The sequence below is a fragment of the Rhopilema esculentum genome, chromosome 14 (assembly GCF_057945365.1).
Source record: "Rhopilema esculentum isolate cy_ngs chromosome 14, ASM5794536v1, whole genome shotgun sequence".
In the NCBI taxonomy this organism is placed as follows: domain Eukaryota; kingdom Metazoa; phylum Cnidaria; class Scyphozoa; order Rhizostomeae; family Rhizostomatidae; genus Rhopilema; species Rhopilema esculentum.
Window position 1 is genome coordinate 6,665,222 of NC_142828.1, and position 19,033 is coordinate 6,684,254.

The 19,033-nt window shown below is 35.0% G+C and overlaps 1 protein-coding gene across 6 annotated transcripts in view; it reads left to right on the forward strand.

The window, feature by feature from the left end:
- The window catches only part of LOC135695965 (uncharacterized), a 61,832-nt gene that overhangs the window by 5,110 nt on the left and 37,689 nt on the right, over nucleotides 1–19,033 (forward strand). For 3 of the 6 annotated variants that reach the window (XM_065215201.2, XM_065215200.2, XM_065215199.2), the window contains exons 2-20: nucleotides 784–1,014; nucleotides 1,961–2,080; nucleotides 5,120–5,266; nucleotides 5,889–5,990; nucleotides 6,278–6,355; nucleotides 7,289–7,357; nucleotides 8,095–8,208; nucleotides 9,988–10,131; nucleotides 11,139–11,234; nucleotides 11,709–11,798; nucleotides 12,120–12,179; nucleotides 12,431–12,502; nucleotides 12,746–12,808; nucleotides 13,148–13,216; nucleotides 13,568–13,639; nucleotides 13,978–14,043; nucleotides 14,832–14,864; nucleotides 16,310–16,391; nucleotides 17,840–17,916. In XM_065215201.2, the coding sequence (XP_065071273.2) occupies nucleotides 784–1,014; nucleotides 1,961–2,080; nucleotides 5,120–5,266; nucleotides 5,889–5,990; nucleotides 6,278–6,355; nucleotides 7,289–7,357; nucleotides 8,095–8,208; nucleotides 9,988–10,131; nucleotides 11,139–11,234; nucleotides 11,709–11,798; nucleotides 12,120–12,179; nucleotides 12,431–12,502; nucleotides 12,746–12,808; nucleotides 13,148–13,216; nucleotides 13,568–13,639; nucleotides 13,978–14,043; nucleotides 14,832–14,864; nucleotides 16,310–16,391; nucleotides 17,840–17,916 (1,785 nt within the window). Of the gene's footprint in view, nucleotides 1–783; nucleotides 1,015–1,960; nucleotides 2,081–3,008; nucleotides 3,775–3,834; nucleotides 4,728–5,119; nucleotides 5,267–5,888; nucleotides 5,991–6,277; nucleotides 6,356–7,288; nucleotides 7,358–8,094; nucleotides 8,209–8,239; nucleotides 9,758–9,987; nucleotides 10,132–11,138; nucleotides 11,235–11,708; nucleotides 11,799–12,119; nucleotides 12,180–12,430; nucleotides 12,503–12,745; nucleotides 12,809–13,147; nucleotides 13,217–13,567; nucleotides 13,640–13,977; nucleotides 14,044–14,831; nucleotides 14,865–16,309; nucleotides 16,392–17,839; nucleotides 17,917–19,033 lie in introns of those variants that run through there. The other 3 variants (XM_065215203.2, XM_065215202.2, XM_065215204.2) reach the window with 3 other exon arrangements.

Below are 19,033 nucleotides of genomic sequence, written 5' to 3' on the forward strand. Positions count from 1 at the left end.
AGCCACAGTTACTTTTTGTAACATGTGCACGCATAGGGAAAAATAAACAAACTATATATTAAGGAAAAACATGATAGACTAATAAAATGCTGTGAAGCTCCGTGCCAGTCACGTGTTATCATCATTTTGCTCAACGTTAAATTAAGTAACTAATGAACTATTTAGAAGCCCGAAAGCCGAAACAACCATTTTGTTGATCGAACTATACGACTAGTGCATGCAGTGCTAGCGCATTAGTGGACTAACTGAGTGCGCATGCTCCTGGAATGCATTGACTCTTGGATGACATACCCCCTCAGTGACCAACAGTTACTCATTTTCCTTGCTGTTACTGTATCAGCTCTGCCGCCTTTAAAAAAATGGATTAATCTTTCTTTGACCTATCCTGATTTCAGTGTGAGAATGTGAGTAATAAACGACTGGAGCGAAAGTTATGATTGTTGTGACTAGTGCGCGAAAGAGAAGATAGAGAGCCAAAACAGAAGAGGTTACAAAGTTAAGTCGGGAGAAATCGAAGAAGAAGAGAAATTGAATTGTCATATTTATTGGTTCTCGTTCTTGCATGCTTCGTTACATCTGCTATATCCATTAATATAGGATCCTTTGGTAATACGGTAAAGCTAAGCTGATAATCGCCACAACGGAAATTTCTTCTTTTAATATTATCTCTCTTTCTAAAAATCTTTAAATCTCGACACATATGACTCTGATCCTAGATAAACATCTTTATTGGTCAATATTAGTAAATAAAGTGATATATTCTATATTTGCGCCCTCTTACAGATGTCCGAGATGCGAGAAATGCAGAAGATAATCGCAGAATTGGAGAAGAAGCTTGGCTTGGAGTCAGGTACATGTTTAAAATTGCAAATGGAAAAAGAATCTCTGGACGAAGCATTGTCAAGGTTGAGACTTGCTGATTCATGGGACAAACGAATCTCAAGAGCAAATCTTCGAGGAGTTGGTGACATTGAAATCGAGACTGCATATGGTCCTTTTGTTTCCATAAGACAAGTGATTATAACTTGATTTTATTAGATACCGTAAATCCTCGAATTCCCTTGCTCTCGAAAAAGCCCCCCGAATAAAAATTGCCAATAAGCTCGTTGATTGTTACCACCTGAGTTTGCCTTTCGCGTTTTATTTAATTACTACAAAAATAATTTTGGTAATAATTAATTAAATGTTCATAAAGAAATTCCTGATGAAATATGCGATGTCTTTTAATAGCGTCTTCTTAATGTCCACTATAATTTTATAAGCCCCCTCGTATAAGCCCCCCTTTGAATAATCCCCCCTCCAAAAATATCAAAGATAAATAGGCTCCCAGGGGGTTAATTCGATGATTTACGGTAATCTTTCATCGAGGCAAATCTTTGTGAGATACTATAAAGGCAGTGTGTCCATAAAGGTTGTAGTTGCATGCATGATGCTAAGTTCAGCTGTTCAGTGATATGATTGGTTTAGACCAACCATCTTGTATGTTATTTGTTTTAGACCAACCTCTACACCCACCCCCCCCCCCCCCCCTGAAGCATTTTACTTGCAAAATCAATATCCCGCCAAAATCTCCTCACAGCACCTAAAGCCCTGGCAAAACAAAAAGTTGTAGTCAACTTTTGTTTACCCCTAAACTTGACGGTTCAGCTCTTTTTGTACCATCTTTCCCTTTTAAAATTCATCTGTTATTTTCTTATAACAAGAAAACTGACTGACGAGGTAGTTAGGCAGCAAAAAAGCACTGTTTATGATATCTTACTATCCATACAGAACAGTAATACAAGTTTTAGTAAACCAAGATTTTTCAGAAGGAGGTTGAGAAAATGGATAAATTTGATACCAAAACCATAGTTAATACATTTTGATACTTTGGTAATGGCATTGCCTAAATTTATGGAAATTCATCAAAAAAGAATACTTTTTCAAATTATGGTTTCACTTAGATGTTTCTATCTTGTAGCTCTCCAAGGCACATAATAGCCCAGAAAAAGTGCTGCAACGCAAAGTTCTGGAAATGACGTCACTCATCCGCAGACTAGATGAATCCAACCAACAGCTGGCAGAGCGGAATCAACAACTGGTACATTTTATGCTTCCTTCTTTACGTCATCCAAATTCAATATATTTTACGTATACGATAAGTGATATGATAAGGAAGTGAAGGGGTTTTAATTATCCTTTTTTAAAACTGGATTCAACGTAAACTGCAAAGCAAGGGAAACATTGTGGTCCTATGGTTGAAGTCTAATGCAAAAGAATACAAGGGAAATTTAAGTACAACGCCCAAACCACGCCTTGTTTTCTCTGTTTTCTGGGCAGAGATATCCATTACTTGAGAAATTTGTCCGGAATAAGAACCAGCACTTTCTGGGCTTTTTACCAACGTCTGTTTAAACCCTGCTTGTTAAACAGCCCTCGGGGGGTAGGGGGGTGGGGTAAACTATGCCTTACTTTGGCGGGGACGTGCCATTTTGATTAAAATTTTGGACCCATAATCCTGCAAATGTCTGAAAAAAAGTGACCCATAATTCCGCAAACATGATGAAAACTATACCCATAATTCTGCAGAGCAAATGAAACTTTTAAAGCACATAGAAAATCATCAACCAAATTTAGCATGTCCTATGCCCCAAAATCTCAATATTACACATATTTCATACTTTTATTTCTAACTGGACATTCATTTTGTTAATGCTAAATCTCCCTCCTAATATTGCATGCATGTTTCTTTAAATGGTACCCATAGTTCCGCACAAATTTCAAAAACTGATACCGATAATTCCGCACTTTTCAGAAGAAAGGTACCCCTAAATAATGGCACGTCCCCGTACCTTGAAACATGTTAAGGTACCCCCCCCCCCTCTCCGAGACACAGCCATTTTACAGACATTTCTCAGCCATTTCAAGGTTTGAACCAAATGAACGAAATGATATGCCTGGCTACTAAATCTTTTAAGAAAAATGAAGTAACAAGAAGATTCATTCTTTACCAGCACAGACTGAGTAAAATTTTTTTGACAAGTGGACCGCTTGGATCGATCTGATTGGATATTGGTTTTCAAAGCCAATCAGGCTTTTAATGATTTCGCTATTAGGGATTTCTTTTAAGGCAAACTATATGAAGCAATGAACTCCAGTAGTTGCATCATTTTTCAAAGCAGGTATCAAATTAACTTTCTTTTCTATTTGGCCTATTTTGATATTCCTGAAAGTACCCTATCATTTGCCCTATTCCGTATTCTGAGTTAATCATTTATCAAAACGTAATGTTACAATAAGCTGAAAATCGTTTCTACGTTTATAAAGTTGAATTGAAGCAAGGAGACAGTCTCCAACATAAGCTTATATTTTGAGTCAACAACTAGAGAAGAAAATCTGAATGTAAGCCTATGTTAGTTTAGGACTCTTTCTTGTTCTTGTGCAGGTTAAGGCGGGAATTCAAGGTCATAAATAATCATTGATGTTTAATATATTCCTCCTTTGTATCATTATTTGTATAATCCTAAACAAACCTTATCCCACGCAAAGAGAAAAGATACAAATCACACGATAATACTTTGCTTATACTCTAACACCATGCACCTTTTCTCTCTTGTGCCTGCACGCCTTGACAGAGTTACTTTTATTGTGCTCCACTCTTCTTTATTCTGACTTTCGTTTTGCTAAAACGATTAAAGTCAGCTTTTGGGAGGAAAATAGTCTCGAAACTTTAAAGGAATCAATCCGGAAGAATGAATCTGCAATATCAAGGAATTTCTTCGTGTCTTCAGCATCGTAAGTAGCTACTGCATACGCCCTTGCTAAGGGGCGGGTTTCCCTACAATTGTGCTGCGTACAAGGGTTTTTCAGTTATCAAAGTCAAGTTTGTTATTGCAGCTACCTGGTGATTTTTACTCTGGATGCAACCTTAAATCGAATTTAAAATTGTTTCATTGTTTCTGCTTAATTTTCTTTATAAAAGATGTTCACTCGTCTAAAGATTTAAATCGTTTGGCAAAGTGTTTCAACATTTATTTGAATTGTAACCAGATTGAAGTCTTGACATGCTCAAAGTGATTAATTTCCACGGTCATGATATCAATACAAGTAAAGGTGAACGATATTTATTGTTTAAAAATGATTGCTCTCGTGGTGTTTAAATTCCAAGGATCTCCAATTTCGAACTGCCGAGATGACTTTTTAGCGTTCGATTTCTTTTTCGTGCATTTTGTCATGACCACCCAGTCACCACCCTTGTTTACCCTTTTAATTTTCTAACAAATATATCGATAACCAGTGCCGTGTAACAACATCCTAAAAACGTCTGTAATCCTCTTGAACAGCTATAACTAATACGTTGTGAACTCTCATTATCTGGGTTTCTCGCGAGGTTGCCCTTTTGCTTTTAATTCACTGGCGCGTTAAGTTACTAACCTCGAGGGATTTGATTGCGTTTTACCCTTTACAATGTCAACATTGTTTGCGGAAAATGGAAATATAATCTTTTATCAACCACTTTCTCTAGGGACTTAATCCCGTCAATTAAACTTTATGACTGCGCGTTCCTAGATACCGGCCTATTTTCTCGTGAGGATCTCGCGATGAATCTTTCATCTGGAGTTTCTTGCGCTGTAACCGATCTGGCAAATTATGATTGCTATATTTCGGATAGCTGATAACCCAATTCATGAGATACAGGGAGAGTTTTGTAACGGAGATCAAGGTGCTATTTTGTGCACAGGAATAAGGTATATCAAATCTTTTAAGTGATACATAGCTTTGATCTTATCGTTGTTTTTACGCTTTCATGTTCACTGTTTTCTTGCCTTCTCCGCAACATTTTCACATCACCGTGTTAAATTTGTTACCAACACACATAAATTATTCTAAAAATGCTGAAATTTGTAACGGTTATGCATCTTTCAACTAGCTTTAAAACAAATGTAACTTTTAATATCGGAAATAGCTGGGTGTACAAAGTGTAGTGAAATATTATTGCTTTCGACCTGATATGATAGCTTAAGACACAACAGCGATTTGTTGTGTCGAGGAAATGACAAATCAAACCATAGGTACTGCGTTGTGTCTAGGCAATTTTTTCGAATTCTATGATGAACACGTGAATGTTATTTCATTGTAGATAGATGAAATTGAGAACATGAAAAATGAAAGACAGCCGACGGAACAAAAGGTGAAAAGATTAGGGGCAAAGAACATGGAGCTGGTGCAAACGAACCGGCGTCAAGAGACAAGACTTGTGGAGCAACAGGAAGAGATTTTATCCTTGGTAAGGAGATCTTCTGTAAGATCAAAAAATGCTTAGGCAGGAGAAAGGATACAATTTTTTATTTCATTTCTTGCTTATTTGGTTTCGTTTCATTCTATTTCATTGCCTCGAACTGAGAGGTTTAATTGGGACAAGCATGTTACAGCCCCAGTAGCAAATGTTTGAAGCCATCATTACACTCATAGTTTCACGACATATATTTGTTAATTTAAATCATTTCAATATCCTTTTTTAAAGAGTTTTGTTGTAAATCAACGCTTTTTGATTGGATTTTTTTCATTTCCACACTTCAGCTAAAAGTTAACAAATTTATTTCCAAAACCAATGCTTTATTTTCCCTATAAACAAGATTTTTTCAAACCTACAATTGTAGCATCCAGTTTTATAAAGCTTCAAATTGATTTCCAGCAAATGCCAGATGTCCTCCTCATTGAGTATTCTAAAGAGCAAATCTCCCTCTTTTTTGTTCCAGGTTTTGAAACACCTTCTCTTGCTTTTTACTTTCCTTGAATCAAAATATTCACTGAAATAAAGGGTGCATCTGTATCGTTATTGTAGTATTAAAATCCTTGTTTACTGTAATGGTGAAAATGTTTTTATTTTTCTCGTTTGTTCTGAGAAGAAAGCCAAATTGAAGACATATGATGAAGTTTTTCACAGAAAAGACAAAGAAATCTCAAAGCTGAAAACGAAAGTTCAGGTTAAAAATGAAATCGAAAACCAAGTGAGTTTTTATTTATTCACAAATTCATTAAATTTTTTTGGCTCATCTTTTTTGAGTTTTTTTCTTTAATTGTATACTTTGACATGTAGCCTTATTCTTTATTCTATAAGAGAATAGTTTGATATTTATATGAAGCTCTCATCTTTGAGCACTTGATCCGTAACTCTAACCCTATCGTTTGTATTCTGACCCTGTTTTTTTTACAAGCATTTCTCTAGCTTTTTCTCAAGCCTTTCTGCTTCAAACTTGATTTATTGTACCGTATCAATTGATAACTTCTCCCTTAGCAAGAAGAAATTGAAACGCTACAAGAGGCTGTACAGGAGCAGCTACAGATTATTTATGATTTACGACAGCAGGCCGTTGTAAGTATTCGACGTGTCAAATAGACAATTTTGTATGCATTAGTAACTGTAACTAAGAAACTTGGTTTTACTTAGCATTGATTTTACCTCCTTTTTGCCAGCAGGTTATGAATTTTGCTGAAATGATTGTAATCCCTGCATTATGATTTATAATGCAAAAAACAGTGTTTTTATATTCAAAGTGTAAGAAGTATGCACACTGTTGGCCACTGGAGCTGTAACGAGGCATGCAAGAATGAAAGCAAATAAAAACGATAATTCAGTTCCTCTTTATCTTCGATATTCCCCTACTTAACTTTATTACCTCTTCTGCTACCTATCCAACCTATATCTCTTCTTCAACTCTCCATCTTGTTTCTTGTTTCTAATATGAGCAACAATAACTCTCGTTCCAGTCCCTTATTACTCACACCCTCACGGAGCCATTTTCTGGAGTCGTTTCATAAAAGTAGCGAAAACACTCGAGATTTAATAAGTGATTTTCATGAAATTGTTGCAAATATCTACGAAATTGTTGCTTAAATTTCGAAATTACAGAAAAAGCAGAAGCACATTTGCAAAATAATAAGTTTTTACTCAGACAATGTGACTGTAGATATTCCTACACGATAGTTTTTTTGCCTTGATTCACCCAACGCAATTCATTAAACCCAACCCAATGTAATTTGGTCAAACGTGGGTTCAAACCAGGTTTAGAAAAAACCCAGCTCGAGATTGGGACTCAACATATGTTGTACCTAGGTTGAGTTTTTTTGTCGAAAAGTATACTTTCATACCATGTGTTAAGTTTCTGTTTTTTGTTCCATTTTGAAGTTTTTCTGTACAAAAGGCTTATCTAGAATGTTTACGTAGTCTGTGTAGTATAGCGGAATGAGCAGTTTGCCACGAAATTGTATGTACTTGAAAGAAAATGAGTAAGTGTTTTTATTTCAGGAAAAAGATCGTCGTATCGGCGTACTTCGCGAGAGGATGCAAAAGAAACAGTCAAGGAGAAACCGCAAGGTATCATTTGATATCATAAATGTTGCGATAGATTTAATCGCCATTTGGCTGTCCACTTTTACACAAAAAATCCTGGCTTTAATGTTCTGAGCATGGTAGAAAGCTATGAAGAAAGAAGCTGCCCTGTAGACTGTTTAACATATGTAGGGCCTGTACCTATTGAATTGGGCCTATAGCACTTCTAAAGAAGTTAAGCTTTGGGTTCATCTGTCTTAAATTTTCTTTGTCGTCCAATGCTCTTTTAGGCTTCTTACGTGATTGAAGTCATTAACTCATATTGGTGATCTACAATACCTGCCAAAAGTACTTGGAACACCCAGCAATTTGCGTTGCATTTGATATCTTTAATTCTTTTCCCGAAAAAAAATACTACTTCCGCCTCCTTCTGCCTAAAACAATTTTGATAATTTAGAGAAATATCATAAAAGAAGTGCAAAAGAAAGTGCTTTCTAAAACCCTAACCCGTTTCATAGTAAACCAAAATTGTTCTGCAGGGGAGAGAGGGATGATTGATTTTGACCTTGAAAACTGACGTCAGTGTTCCAAGAATTTTGGCAGGCATTGTAGTTATTCAAGGTTGCATGAAATTTCCCAGAGCGATTTATTAGCTGTTTTTACTTTATAGTGAAATATCGACCACATCCTCAAGTGGGATATGGTTTGTGGAAACAGAAGTGATGTTCCTCAAGATTTATTATTCTAATATCAAATTATTGAGACTATCAATTGCCATGCAGGATCGTGGACGAAAATCAACTTCACCCGACAGTCTGGAGAGTATTTCCATGGAAGAAGATGGTTTCTCTACAACTTCTGAGAGCATAAATGATGTCAATGGAAATGATCTTGAGGTGATTTGTGCATTTTTACATGAAGTACTTTTCGAATAGTTATCTATGCAAAAATTCAATGGAATCTCTTGTACTATAAGGGATTTCTCCATTACTTTTATGGAGTGCAAAGAAAGCATAATTCTCAGAATCATTTAATGAGTAAGAATGTAAGCTGTGAGGGGCTGCTTTTTTACCCTTAGACCAAAATAACGTTGTTTTGGGTATCAACATCATGAACAGCATTTGAGTTAAGAAGACACTTGTCTTTCATCCAAAATCTTTTGATCAACCCTAGCAAGATAACAATAGTAAGTTTTTTGGTAAATCAAGTCTTTTTGATCATCCAGACTAGTCTTTGTGTTATTAGATTGCTCAAATCAATCGATAAATCTAATATAATGACAATAAAGGAAATTTGTGTGGATTGATTCTTGTACTGTTTGTTTAACTATAAATGTATTTTACCCTCTTTGTTTAGCTGTGAAATATACTCTTTACAAGTTCTGATTTAAAATCAAAATCTAGATTTCTGCTTCTTTTAAGCTCCTTTCGACACAATTATTCCATTCTGTGACAAGCAATGCTTTCTGTTCTCTAATTTTCCAATAGAGTACCGAAGTGTGACATCATCAAAAAGCTATTTTTAGAATTTCTTAATTTTGATCACATACTCTGAAAGAATTACCAGGTCTTAAAAATATGCGAAGCCAAATCATGCCAGTGAAAGATCCAAAATATGTCAAAAATGAAAACGAGGCTATAGAACAATGACACTTAAAATGGACGCTATAGTGATAAAATTTTTATGACACTTCACTCTTCATTTTTTCCCTAAAAAAGAAACCTGATGTTCTCAAAGGAAGGAATCAACCAAAAGGTGCTCCATTAGATCAGAGGAGTTGAAGTCAAAGAAATGATAAATGAAGCAGCTGTTTAAAAATTCAAATATTCAGCCAATTTGGAGAATTTTTCAGATAAGTCTTGAAAAAGCCAAATTTTCGAAAAAATCCATATCATATTTTCAAAGCCAAACAAGTTTTCATATACATCCAAATTTGTAGAATTTGGATTAGAAAAATCCAAAGTGGCAACCCTGGAAAGAACAGCATAAAATACTCTCAATTCACAAAATTGGCTAATGTGGCTATTTTTCAGCCAATTTCCAACAAATTCAACTGATTTGGCCGATTTCATAATGTTTTACAGGGTTATAGGATTTTTGGGACGTCACCATTTCGGTACTCAATAGAGCAACTTTTCTCGCGTGTGTCTTGGGCAGCATTCTTTAGAAAGTCTCTTTTGTTATCATTCGAGAGTGAAAAAGCAAAAAAAAGGAATGTGTCATATTTACCAAGAGATAGCCTTATTGTTTGATTGTTTGCTAACACAGCATTACTAACAATTAGCTAATGCTTTATTTTCAGTCAAATGTCAAGTGTTTACATTTTACCGCCAACCTATAACCTGTGTTATTATAAACTGAGTATGTGTTGCGGGCCTAAGTTTCCTCAATTCAAAATGCGAAATGCGAAGTATATGTAGGATTGTGGTAACGGATGCTGACGAGGTAGGTTAATCCTTTCAGTAGATTTGAGTAATGTGGGCCAAAATACACAGCTAGCAATCTGTAGAGGATATTGTTGCTAGATCACTTTGCTATGAAGCAAAAATAGATCGCCCAAGTTGAAATTATGCTTGATTAGATTGAGCTTTAATCAATCAACCTTCCTTGAGTTTTGATTATTTAATCTATTAGAAACCACTTCAAAATAACCAAACTCAATTGACAAATTTTAGGTATCCTTCGATAGCGATGGGAGAAAGCATGTAGAAAATGAAAATTACAACCAACTTATGAAAGAAAGAATGGAAATGGAAAGAGCATATGCGCTATTACAGCAGCAGGTTGGTGGTCACCTAGATCCAGAAAGAACTCAGCTGGTAAGAAATTGTTTTAGCTAATACATATAAAAATACAAATTTTAACTTGTTTATTCTTAGCTTTCTGACCTGCTGAGTTTAATGAATCATAAATTTGCTTTTAGGGAAACAGAAATTTCAATGCCTACTGAAGCTTTTCGTCTGACAACCTTCAGACAAAATCGTCAGAACAGACCAGAACATATTCGGTTTTTGCTAATTCCCCTAAATAGCACCTCAGCTATGCAGATCGCTTCTAATTGGGTAAACTGTATATGTAATTTGTTGAAAATGGATTTTTTGCACAATATTGACTTTTCTACAAAGGTCTGAAATGATCAATCGTAAAAACCTTATAGCAAGAAAAAGCTTTCTCCATAGCCACCGAGTCCGGAAAAGCATTAGACCGCCCTGTTTAAATTGTTTTTTGGTTACTTTATGTATTTGTTATTCGTATTATGTAGTTGTTAATATTTAGGTTTGTATTTAGTGTTGAATTGCTTTGTTAAATTTTATGGTCGCAGGGTTGCTATGTATTTCCATGCCCCCCTGCGGCATCGTCTTGTAACCTCCGTATGTTTCATGAAAACGTCTATGGTAATAAAAACTAGCAGGCATCCTTAAACTATTTGGCTGAAAAAGCAATCTTCGAGCCATGTCATAAGATCTCTTTCCCATTGGAGTAAAATGTTTTCTATTTTCCCTTGACGAATGCTTTTCGATATTTAAATCCGCAGGTTGTCCTTGAAACCTGCTTTCTTTCTTTTAATAATTATTTTCATAACATGACGCAGAGTTACAGGTTGGTATGAAATTTTGAAACATAACAAGATGTTTTATCTTCATTATATGACCAGGATTTCCAACGAAACTTGACAAGGGTAACGATATTGAGAATAGGCATCTTTCTGAAAGTCAAGAAATATCCATTATCTTTTTTTCAGTTTATGAGGAAATCGCCTTTCCAACAAAGTTTGCAGTTTGTATTATGACTCCTATTTTTGCTACCGAAAATTTCTTCTTTGCAGCAAATCGACGCAATTCAGTCAGACCTGATTGTTGCTCAAGCGAAAATCCAAGATCTAGAATGGCAGCTCGAAGAGGCTCAGAAAGATGCCCAAGAGGTTTGCGCCATAGATACAATTATTGCAAAAATCTTTATACCCAAAGTGGAGTTCAAGACCTGATATTAAGAACTATCATGCAAATATTACCCGGATTTAAATTATTTTTTTAGCGGGGAGGGGGGGGGGTTGTAAACAATGATCTTTATAGATTAAATAAAACCCTTTTTCTGAACTTTCAATGTCATGCTTTTCAAAGCACGAATATATTTCATATTTTTGCTATTTTCCTGGATGCAAAAGATTGTGATTTATCCTTACGCAATATTTATAATACTTCAAAATCAAAAGCTGCAAAACATAATTTTTCGGCAGTGTTATGTCTTCTGAAAATGTTTCCGGTTAAAGAGTTCTCTGCCACTGCCTCTTATGGTGATTTTTCGAGAGAGGAATTTATTAGTATAACCTATCAAGGCAATAATTCTATTTTCAAGTGTAAAACATGCCGTTATCTGCTGCTTTCTCTATACCAAGGTGAAGTTACAGCGGCCTGGCAAATTTGTAGATGATTTCAAGGAAGAACGAGAAAGGTTAAGAAATACAAACAAAGTTCTCCACGAAAAGGTTCGTACTGTACTGGAGAGATTGCTTGGGTAGATCTTGCATACTTCTCCTTTTAACCTGCTGTTTTTAACAAGAGATAGAAAATCAAACTGCAATTGCATGCTAGCAAATCATGACAGAACTGACTGTTGAAAGAGACGATTGGAAAACCAGCAAGGTACTGGAGCTGGCAGACCAGTTTATTAAAACTCCTATCAAATATGGAGTCAATGATCGTTATAGATATAAGTGGCAATGCTATACTCCATTTTATTTTTAATTCAGTGAATCTTTAAAAAAAACCAAATAAATCTCTTGATGAATAACATCTTGTATCTTTAGCTCATCGGTGCTGAGTCGGAAGCTCTCTCTAAGACATTGGAAATAAAGCGTTTGTCTCAGGTAGGTATTACGATTTTGTTGCTCCCAATTTCCTTCCTTTTTTGAAAGTCTACCAAAGGCTATTTGTTTATGCTTAGTCCTCGATATCTCCAGCTTTTTAATGTTATAATGAGATCTTAGAGCATCAGTATTATTAGCATACCGATTAATATCACTATATAGCATATCAGTGCATTAAAGTAACACACCAATCGTGTAACACAACTAAATGAGAATCAAATATGTTTGCTTGCATAGCTTTACATCCGTAGGACCTGGCAGATGTGGAGGAGCAAAGGGACCTTCTTGAATTTAGAGTCGCTGAATTAGAAGAAAAAACAAGGGTAAATATTATTAAAGGAAATTTTCTCGTCAGTTGTTGAGAGCTTTTGTGAATTATGTTACACAAGCTGACGCTGCTGGTAAAATGTTTCCACATAGAGATTATACGCTTATATATTGCCAATCTTCTCTACATTTTTGTCATGTTGGCTGTTTTTTGAATCATTGTTCCTTATTAGAAGCTAACTAGAAAAAGAGATTTCCAGTGATCATAGAAGTATAAGACAAACATCTTTCTCTTTTAGGCCAAATCTCCTGAATTCGAATCTTGGCAGTTGACTGATGATGACAAACTGAATTTGAACCAGGTGTCACTTATAGAAAATATGTCACTCAAACTGTTTATTAGGAAGTATTTCTGTTGGAGTGCCTCCCAATATATGTATACAGCCTCTTTTTACAGTGACCTTTGGAAAATTTCGTTTGGATGATGCCCTTTTTTGATATTTCCTCTAATGACTTTTCTTATAGGCTGTCCCTTTAATAGGGTTATTCTGCCTTTTTTCAGTCAATCTATTGCTTTAATCCTGAACTGTCATCAAATTACATCTTTGGTCGTATTCACCGTATTTATGAGCTTTAGAGTTGGTCAGCTGAAATCGTCAATTGGTCATATCTCGTAATTTTATTTTTTAATTTTTCGCAAGGAATCTGAAGAAATTGACTTTGATGCTGTTTCAATAAGAATTGCATTGAAGGAATTGGAGATAAACAAGGTTTGCTATATCCCCGTTAATATTAACCACATATTCTTAATGAAATACCTTGATCAACAATTGCATGAAAAGTAACGCAGGTTGCCATGAGAGCCACAGAGAACAGGGGAGGAAAACTGCGCTCCCCTTATCTTACTTCCTTTGACTTTCTGAGGTTCTGGTACGCAGTATATGAAGGAGTCTGCAATGTTATCAATTAAAACATTATAGCGTCTTTTAAAAAGAACATTTTCATCTGTTTTTCACCATTATCTATTGGACTAGACTAGTTAATCAGTGAAATTAGGATTATGGCTAAAATGAGGTTCATTTCCTTTTTTTCTTTCTATTTCGGTGTGGATTTGATTTTAGCAAAGTGTATTTTCAAGAAAAGAGAAGAATACTGTCATTAAAGCCATGGATTTCATTGAAAAAGAAGAAAAGGTAATTTATTTTAACAACCGATATCTGTGTCAAAACTTTTCCGTTGAATTTTCAACGTTTGCTTGGAAATCGTTTTAATGGTTTAGCAGCATAACAGCGTTCTTTTGTTTTCCGTTCTGCCATCTATGCTCTACTTTCCATTTTTTCGGTTCAATGATTCACATGAAATATTACAGCCCAGGGGAGGGTTAGGACTCAGTTAATTTAAAGTGCATTTAAAGTGCATAATTTGAAGTGTTTTTCGTTAGGTCTTATTTGTTAGAGCATCAATTTCTAGCAGATTTCTTGGTAACTATTACTTGGCCTTCGTTTATGTCTTAAAATATTTCTTTGTATAGGAACTTCGCTCTTACGAATCCAGTGAGCAGCGTCTTCTGAAAAGAGTGAGCGACCTAGAAGGAAAGGTACCTTAAATATTTTATTTGCCGCAGCAAATAGAACCATGAATTTGATATAAAATTCTATTAAGATTCACAGCTTTCCCTTCCAACAAAAATTTGGTTTTTTGTTTTCTTTTTAATTGTGAAAACCAAAGAACTGTTTAAATTGCTTTCGTTTTTTGCTTTGAACAATGATTAATTTCACATATAAATGTGAATAATAATGATCCTAGCTTAAGAAGATTTTCAATCATGATAATTACCCATATTTCACCAGAAGTTTTCATATAAAGCGCCTCCGCAGATTGATACAGAGCTGCTTAACTTTGCTTTATTGAAGGAACGCTGCCTGCACAAGGTTTTTTCGACCACTTATAGCTCCTCATCAGTGAATTGGTCAAGCGTTCATAATTTTATGAACAGAGCTAAAATAAGACCAATCCGTTAGCGAACTTACATCTTTTATCGCCCATAGCTCACCTAGTTTTTGACACATTTAACTGCTTTTGCTTATTTAGAAGTATTTCGTTGTGTTCTTTTAGATTATGTGGTCAAAATTAAAAAACTTATATCAAATGAATTTTTGACACGTCGCACTTACGAATTCTGTATTTTGCCGATTCCTCACCTTTTGTTCAATGACCTGTCAGTGCAAATGTTACTCATAATTTTTGCTGCAATTAAGTCTCTAGGAGCATAACTGCAAGCGCTTTGCTTTTCAAGATTCCTATATTGTTCTGCCTTGGTTTATGGCATTCCTGTCTTCAATCTTAATTATCAAAATCTGACATCTTTTTTTAATTCTATTAAAGTACAACTCTCTAAAGACGAAAATTGGCGAAAAGGTACGAGGTTATCATTTTTAGGGTTTTAGAATTTGCTCTTCAATTTTAAGCGTATTCGCTATAAGAGGATAAAGCGTAAGGCTTTCGTTATTTGTCATTCTATTGTGACATTTTTGAAAGCAAAGAAGTGAAGCCAAAGTTATAGCGCATGTAAAATCGAATTAAATTTTGTTTTATTGTATATTTAATTCAATCATATCTTCTAATGTTATTTTACAGCTTAACCTGTGCTCTGTCACAGAAATATTTTGCCGACTTACTATTTCCAAGAATTTCAAAACTGTCAATTTGTGGCTTATTGCGCTAATCTTCTTAATAATCCGTTAGTTGCGTCTGGTCTCTACATCGCTCATTGGCTTGTAGAATGATCACATTCAAAGAAAAAACACTCCAAAAATGAACATTAAAATTACTGGCAATCTGGATGAAAGTTTTAAAACAAGCTAACTAAAATCAATACATAAAAGAAAGTTGTATTCCGCTAATATTGTCTATTTTATCTTCAAACTACGCATGTTACCATTGAAAAAAAGTTGAACCACCAATGCAAAGACCTTCCATATTCAAAACTAAGTCATTAGATTTAGATATGATTATTTGTTTTGAGTGATACGTTCATCATTCAAAGAACTTCGAGTGCGTGGCCTCGCAGTTTTCCAACTATTTAAACCGATAAAAACAGCTAAAAGGCATGTAATGCATATTCCAAGGATTTTCAGATTGTGACTTATTTTCCACCAAAATCCATTTGCTTTCTCTCTGTCTTAGAATCATCTTTTTAATTTGATTGTGTTTATGTATATTATTTTTATACTACTTTAATGAACCTTGAATTATAAGTCCTGAAAATATTGTTATTACTGACTTGAACGTCAAAGTTTGGTGAGATAATTTCATAATGAGAATTTATGTTTCAAAAGGGCTCTGTATCCTTTGCTACATGGCTGCTAAAAGTACATTTTTGATTTGCAGTTTCTCAAATCAAGAAAATATCCTGATTTATCAATATACAGAGCCTTTGAAAAGCTCTGAGAAAATGAATTAATTGTTAAATGTAAAACGCTGAAGAATATTGGTTATGTGTAGAATTTGCTTTATTCGTGTTCGAAAGCTGGCCCATTAACCTGGTGATTACATTAAGTCTGAAACTGGAAGTTGCAAAACCAAAACACGGCATCAAGCACTATATGACAGACTCTGAAAAGCTGTATTTTTCGTTAAATATCTGGCAAGTTACTTAAATATGAAGAAGATTGTATTCGTTCTCTAATTCTGTTAATTGCATTAGTCAGCTTTTGTTAAATTCCTTGAATTATTCATGCCAAGTCTCAAAAAACTCAATTATTTCTCAGAAATTTCAGTCGGCAAAAGGCTTAAAATTCATCTCCCTGGCGGGTTTGCTACGATATATGTAAAACTGCTAACTTTCTCTTTTTCTCCTTAAGGACAACGAACTTGCCATGCTACGGGCCGAAAAGAGCAAATCAGAAGAGCAAAAGTTGATATCAACAGACGAAGCTTTTGACGGTTGGTTACTAACTGTTTTATAGCAGAAAGTTATTGTTCATGAATTCTATGATCATTGTCGTTGTATTGAGACGTCAAGGCTGTGTTTGACCATCTTTGGTCATTGGTATATGTTGCTGGACGATGGGCCAGCAACATATACGCCTGACTCTCTAAGAAGGGTATGTGAACAACTAACTATATGGGCTTGACAAGAATACTCCAGAGTGAAAATTAACGGATATAATTAACCCTATGGTATTTTAGGAGGACTTTATATTTTAACATGCTGGGCATGTCAAGCTATTGAGCCAAATTTTGACCGACTTTTAAACCAGAACAATCATAAGATTGTAATTCCCCGTTTCAACTCAACAATCAGCAAACAAAGATGCTGGATGATAAGGCTAACTGACTCACTTTTTACTATATTGTTCTTTCTTCCTAATTTCTTCAGCCTTCAGCCTACATTTTATATCGTCCTTTCTGCCTAATTTTTAGTTTGCAAAACCCCAAACATAACCTAGGTATCAAAGAGGTGCCATGACTTTTCTTTGCATCTTTCTCTTTCATAATGTATCCCCCTTCTTTATCACTTATGTATCTGCAGACGCTTTAGACAGATGAACCATTAATGATATTTTGTGCTGCCTTATGTTCTATCAGTCATTCCTGGTTGCATTCTAACGGAGAATAGATTTTTGGAGAACAGCAAAATAGCCGTATATTTTCTCATTTAAGAAGGTACAAATTAACTAAAGGTACCCTTAGCAGCCGATTTTTGCTGTCACAGGGACTTTGGTGATACGGACATGCTAAGATGAAAATGGATTGTTAATTATTTGCAAAAGACAAAAAACTCACTTTTATAAGAATATTCTTATATCTAACTTGATGCCATTCTCGGGAAGTCACTGTTATACTGTTATTCATCGATGGATGGAATCGCCAGTTTTCTACTCGTACAGGTCGCCCTTCGTGGCTGAATGGAGGGGTTTTAGATCAGCTAGATTAAGATTTGCGGACAAAATAAACAGCCCAACAGTTAAAACTTATCCAGAATGGAAACATGAGTGTCCCTTCTTCAAGATGAGAAAGGAAAAGGCTTTGCCCTTTTAAATCAATTTTTACAATTTTAGCGGGGGTCCTTTAAGGAACAGGGAAGCAAGGGTAAAACACAAAGATGCTGAAAGGAGTAATGACTTAAAAAGCACTGATGCCTTGGATTTTAAAAGGTGCTTATGATCTAAGGATGTCGAAAAAAGGAGAGAATGTAAAGTATTAATCGTTGATTAATAACAAAAGCCAGCAAGATAGATGTGTAACCTATCCTTTTGAATTTTCTTATACGCTTTACTAAATAAAAGATGAGATGGTAACCTCCCTATCTATTTGTATGCGCTTAACTGCATAAAAATGAGATGAAAATCTCACGCATTTGGTCATGAGAATAGGGTTTTTATTCATAGGTGAAGCAGAAGAAATTGAAAACGACTGCAATCATGTAGCAGACGACCCTGTCGTGGCATTGGCTAAGGCGTTGCAAGTATGTGTTACATTGCATTCTATACTTGCAGTTTGTGGTATGTTTTATTTTGTAATTGTTATTGAATATCCAAAAAGCCAGCATTTAGGAATGCATTGAGTAAGAATTTCAGGTTTTTACTCAACTCTTACAAATTTAACAACTTATTCGTTAATATCTACTACAAGGAACGATTTTCGTATCCACAGGCAACTTTGTTCAGCTTGAGTTCACGGTTTTTATATATCTAGCGTTTAAGACATAGGTTTACAGGGTTGATGCCCCCCCCCCTAGTTTTTATCATGTTGGATAACCTATAGTTTAAGTACTGAGACGCGAATTGATAACAATCGTATTCCAAATTTCTCAAAATTTTCCAATCATGCAAAGCATGCAGCTCTAACTGTTGATATTTGTGGAATCAAGCCAGCGTTATAACACAGATATCTAAAGCGATAAATTATATAAATATCTGGATATCAAAAATGAGTGTATACTGAAAATGTTTTTTTAATGATAAAACGAGAACATCTTTGCGTAAGTATAATCCTGATATCAACTGTCTCAAATTTTCGCTGAAATGTCAAGTAAGATATGAGCAAGAAGGCAAGCAGTATATTGGAAGAATATTAATGAATATATTGGAAATTTTATTTTCAAAATATTTGAGGTATCATTAACATAATAACATGAATGATTCGAAAAAAATACGTTAGCGTGTCAGGTTAAATGCATTTTTGAGAACAGGGGCCTAACCCCCTCGCCCTCTTTATGAGTTGATTTTTAAGCAGCAAGAATTCAACGAGAGTCTAAAATGACAAACCTTTTTGCTGTTTTTCGTTTCACACTCAAATCGATATAGATTCTCTTTGCAAAACTAGATTGTCGGTACGCATTCATAATAGCTCTACGGTGCCACAAAGATTTAGCACGAAATATGTCGTCTCTTTTTAATAGGCTTATTGCCTTGTAATCTCCTAGCTTTGATACCAATTACATTTGCTACAGTGGATTGTTTAATCTTGATCACCAGCTTGTTGTATTCTAGTAAAACTTGTTTCATTCCATCGAATGAATCCTACTAGAGAAAAACCTAGCTGTTATCATTCTTTGGAAAAACCTAGTTCTACAAGAAACG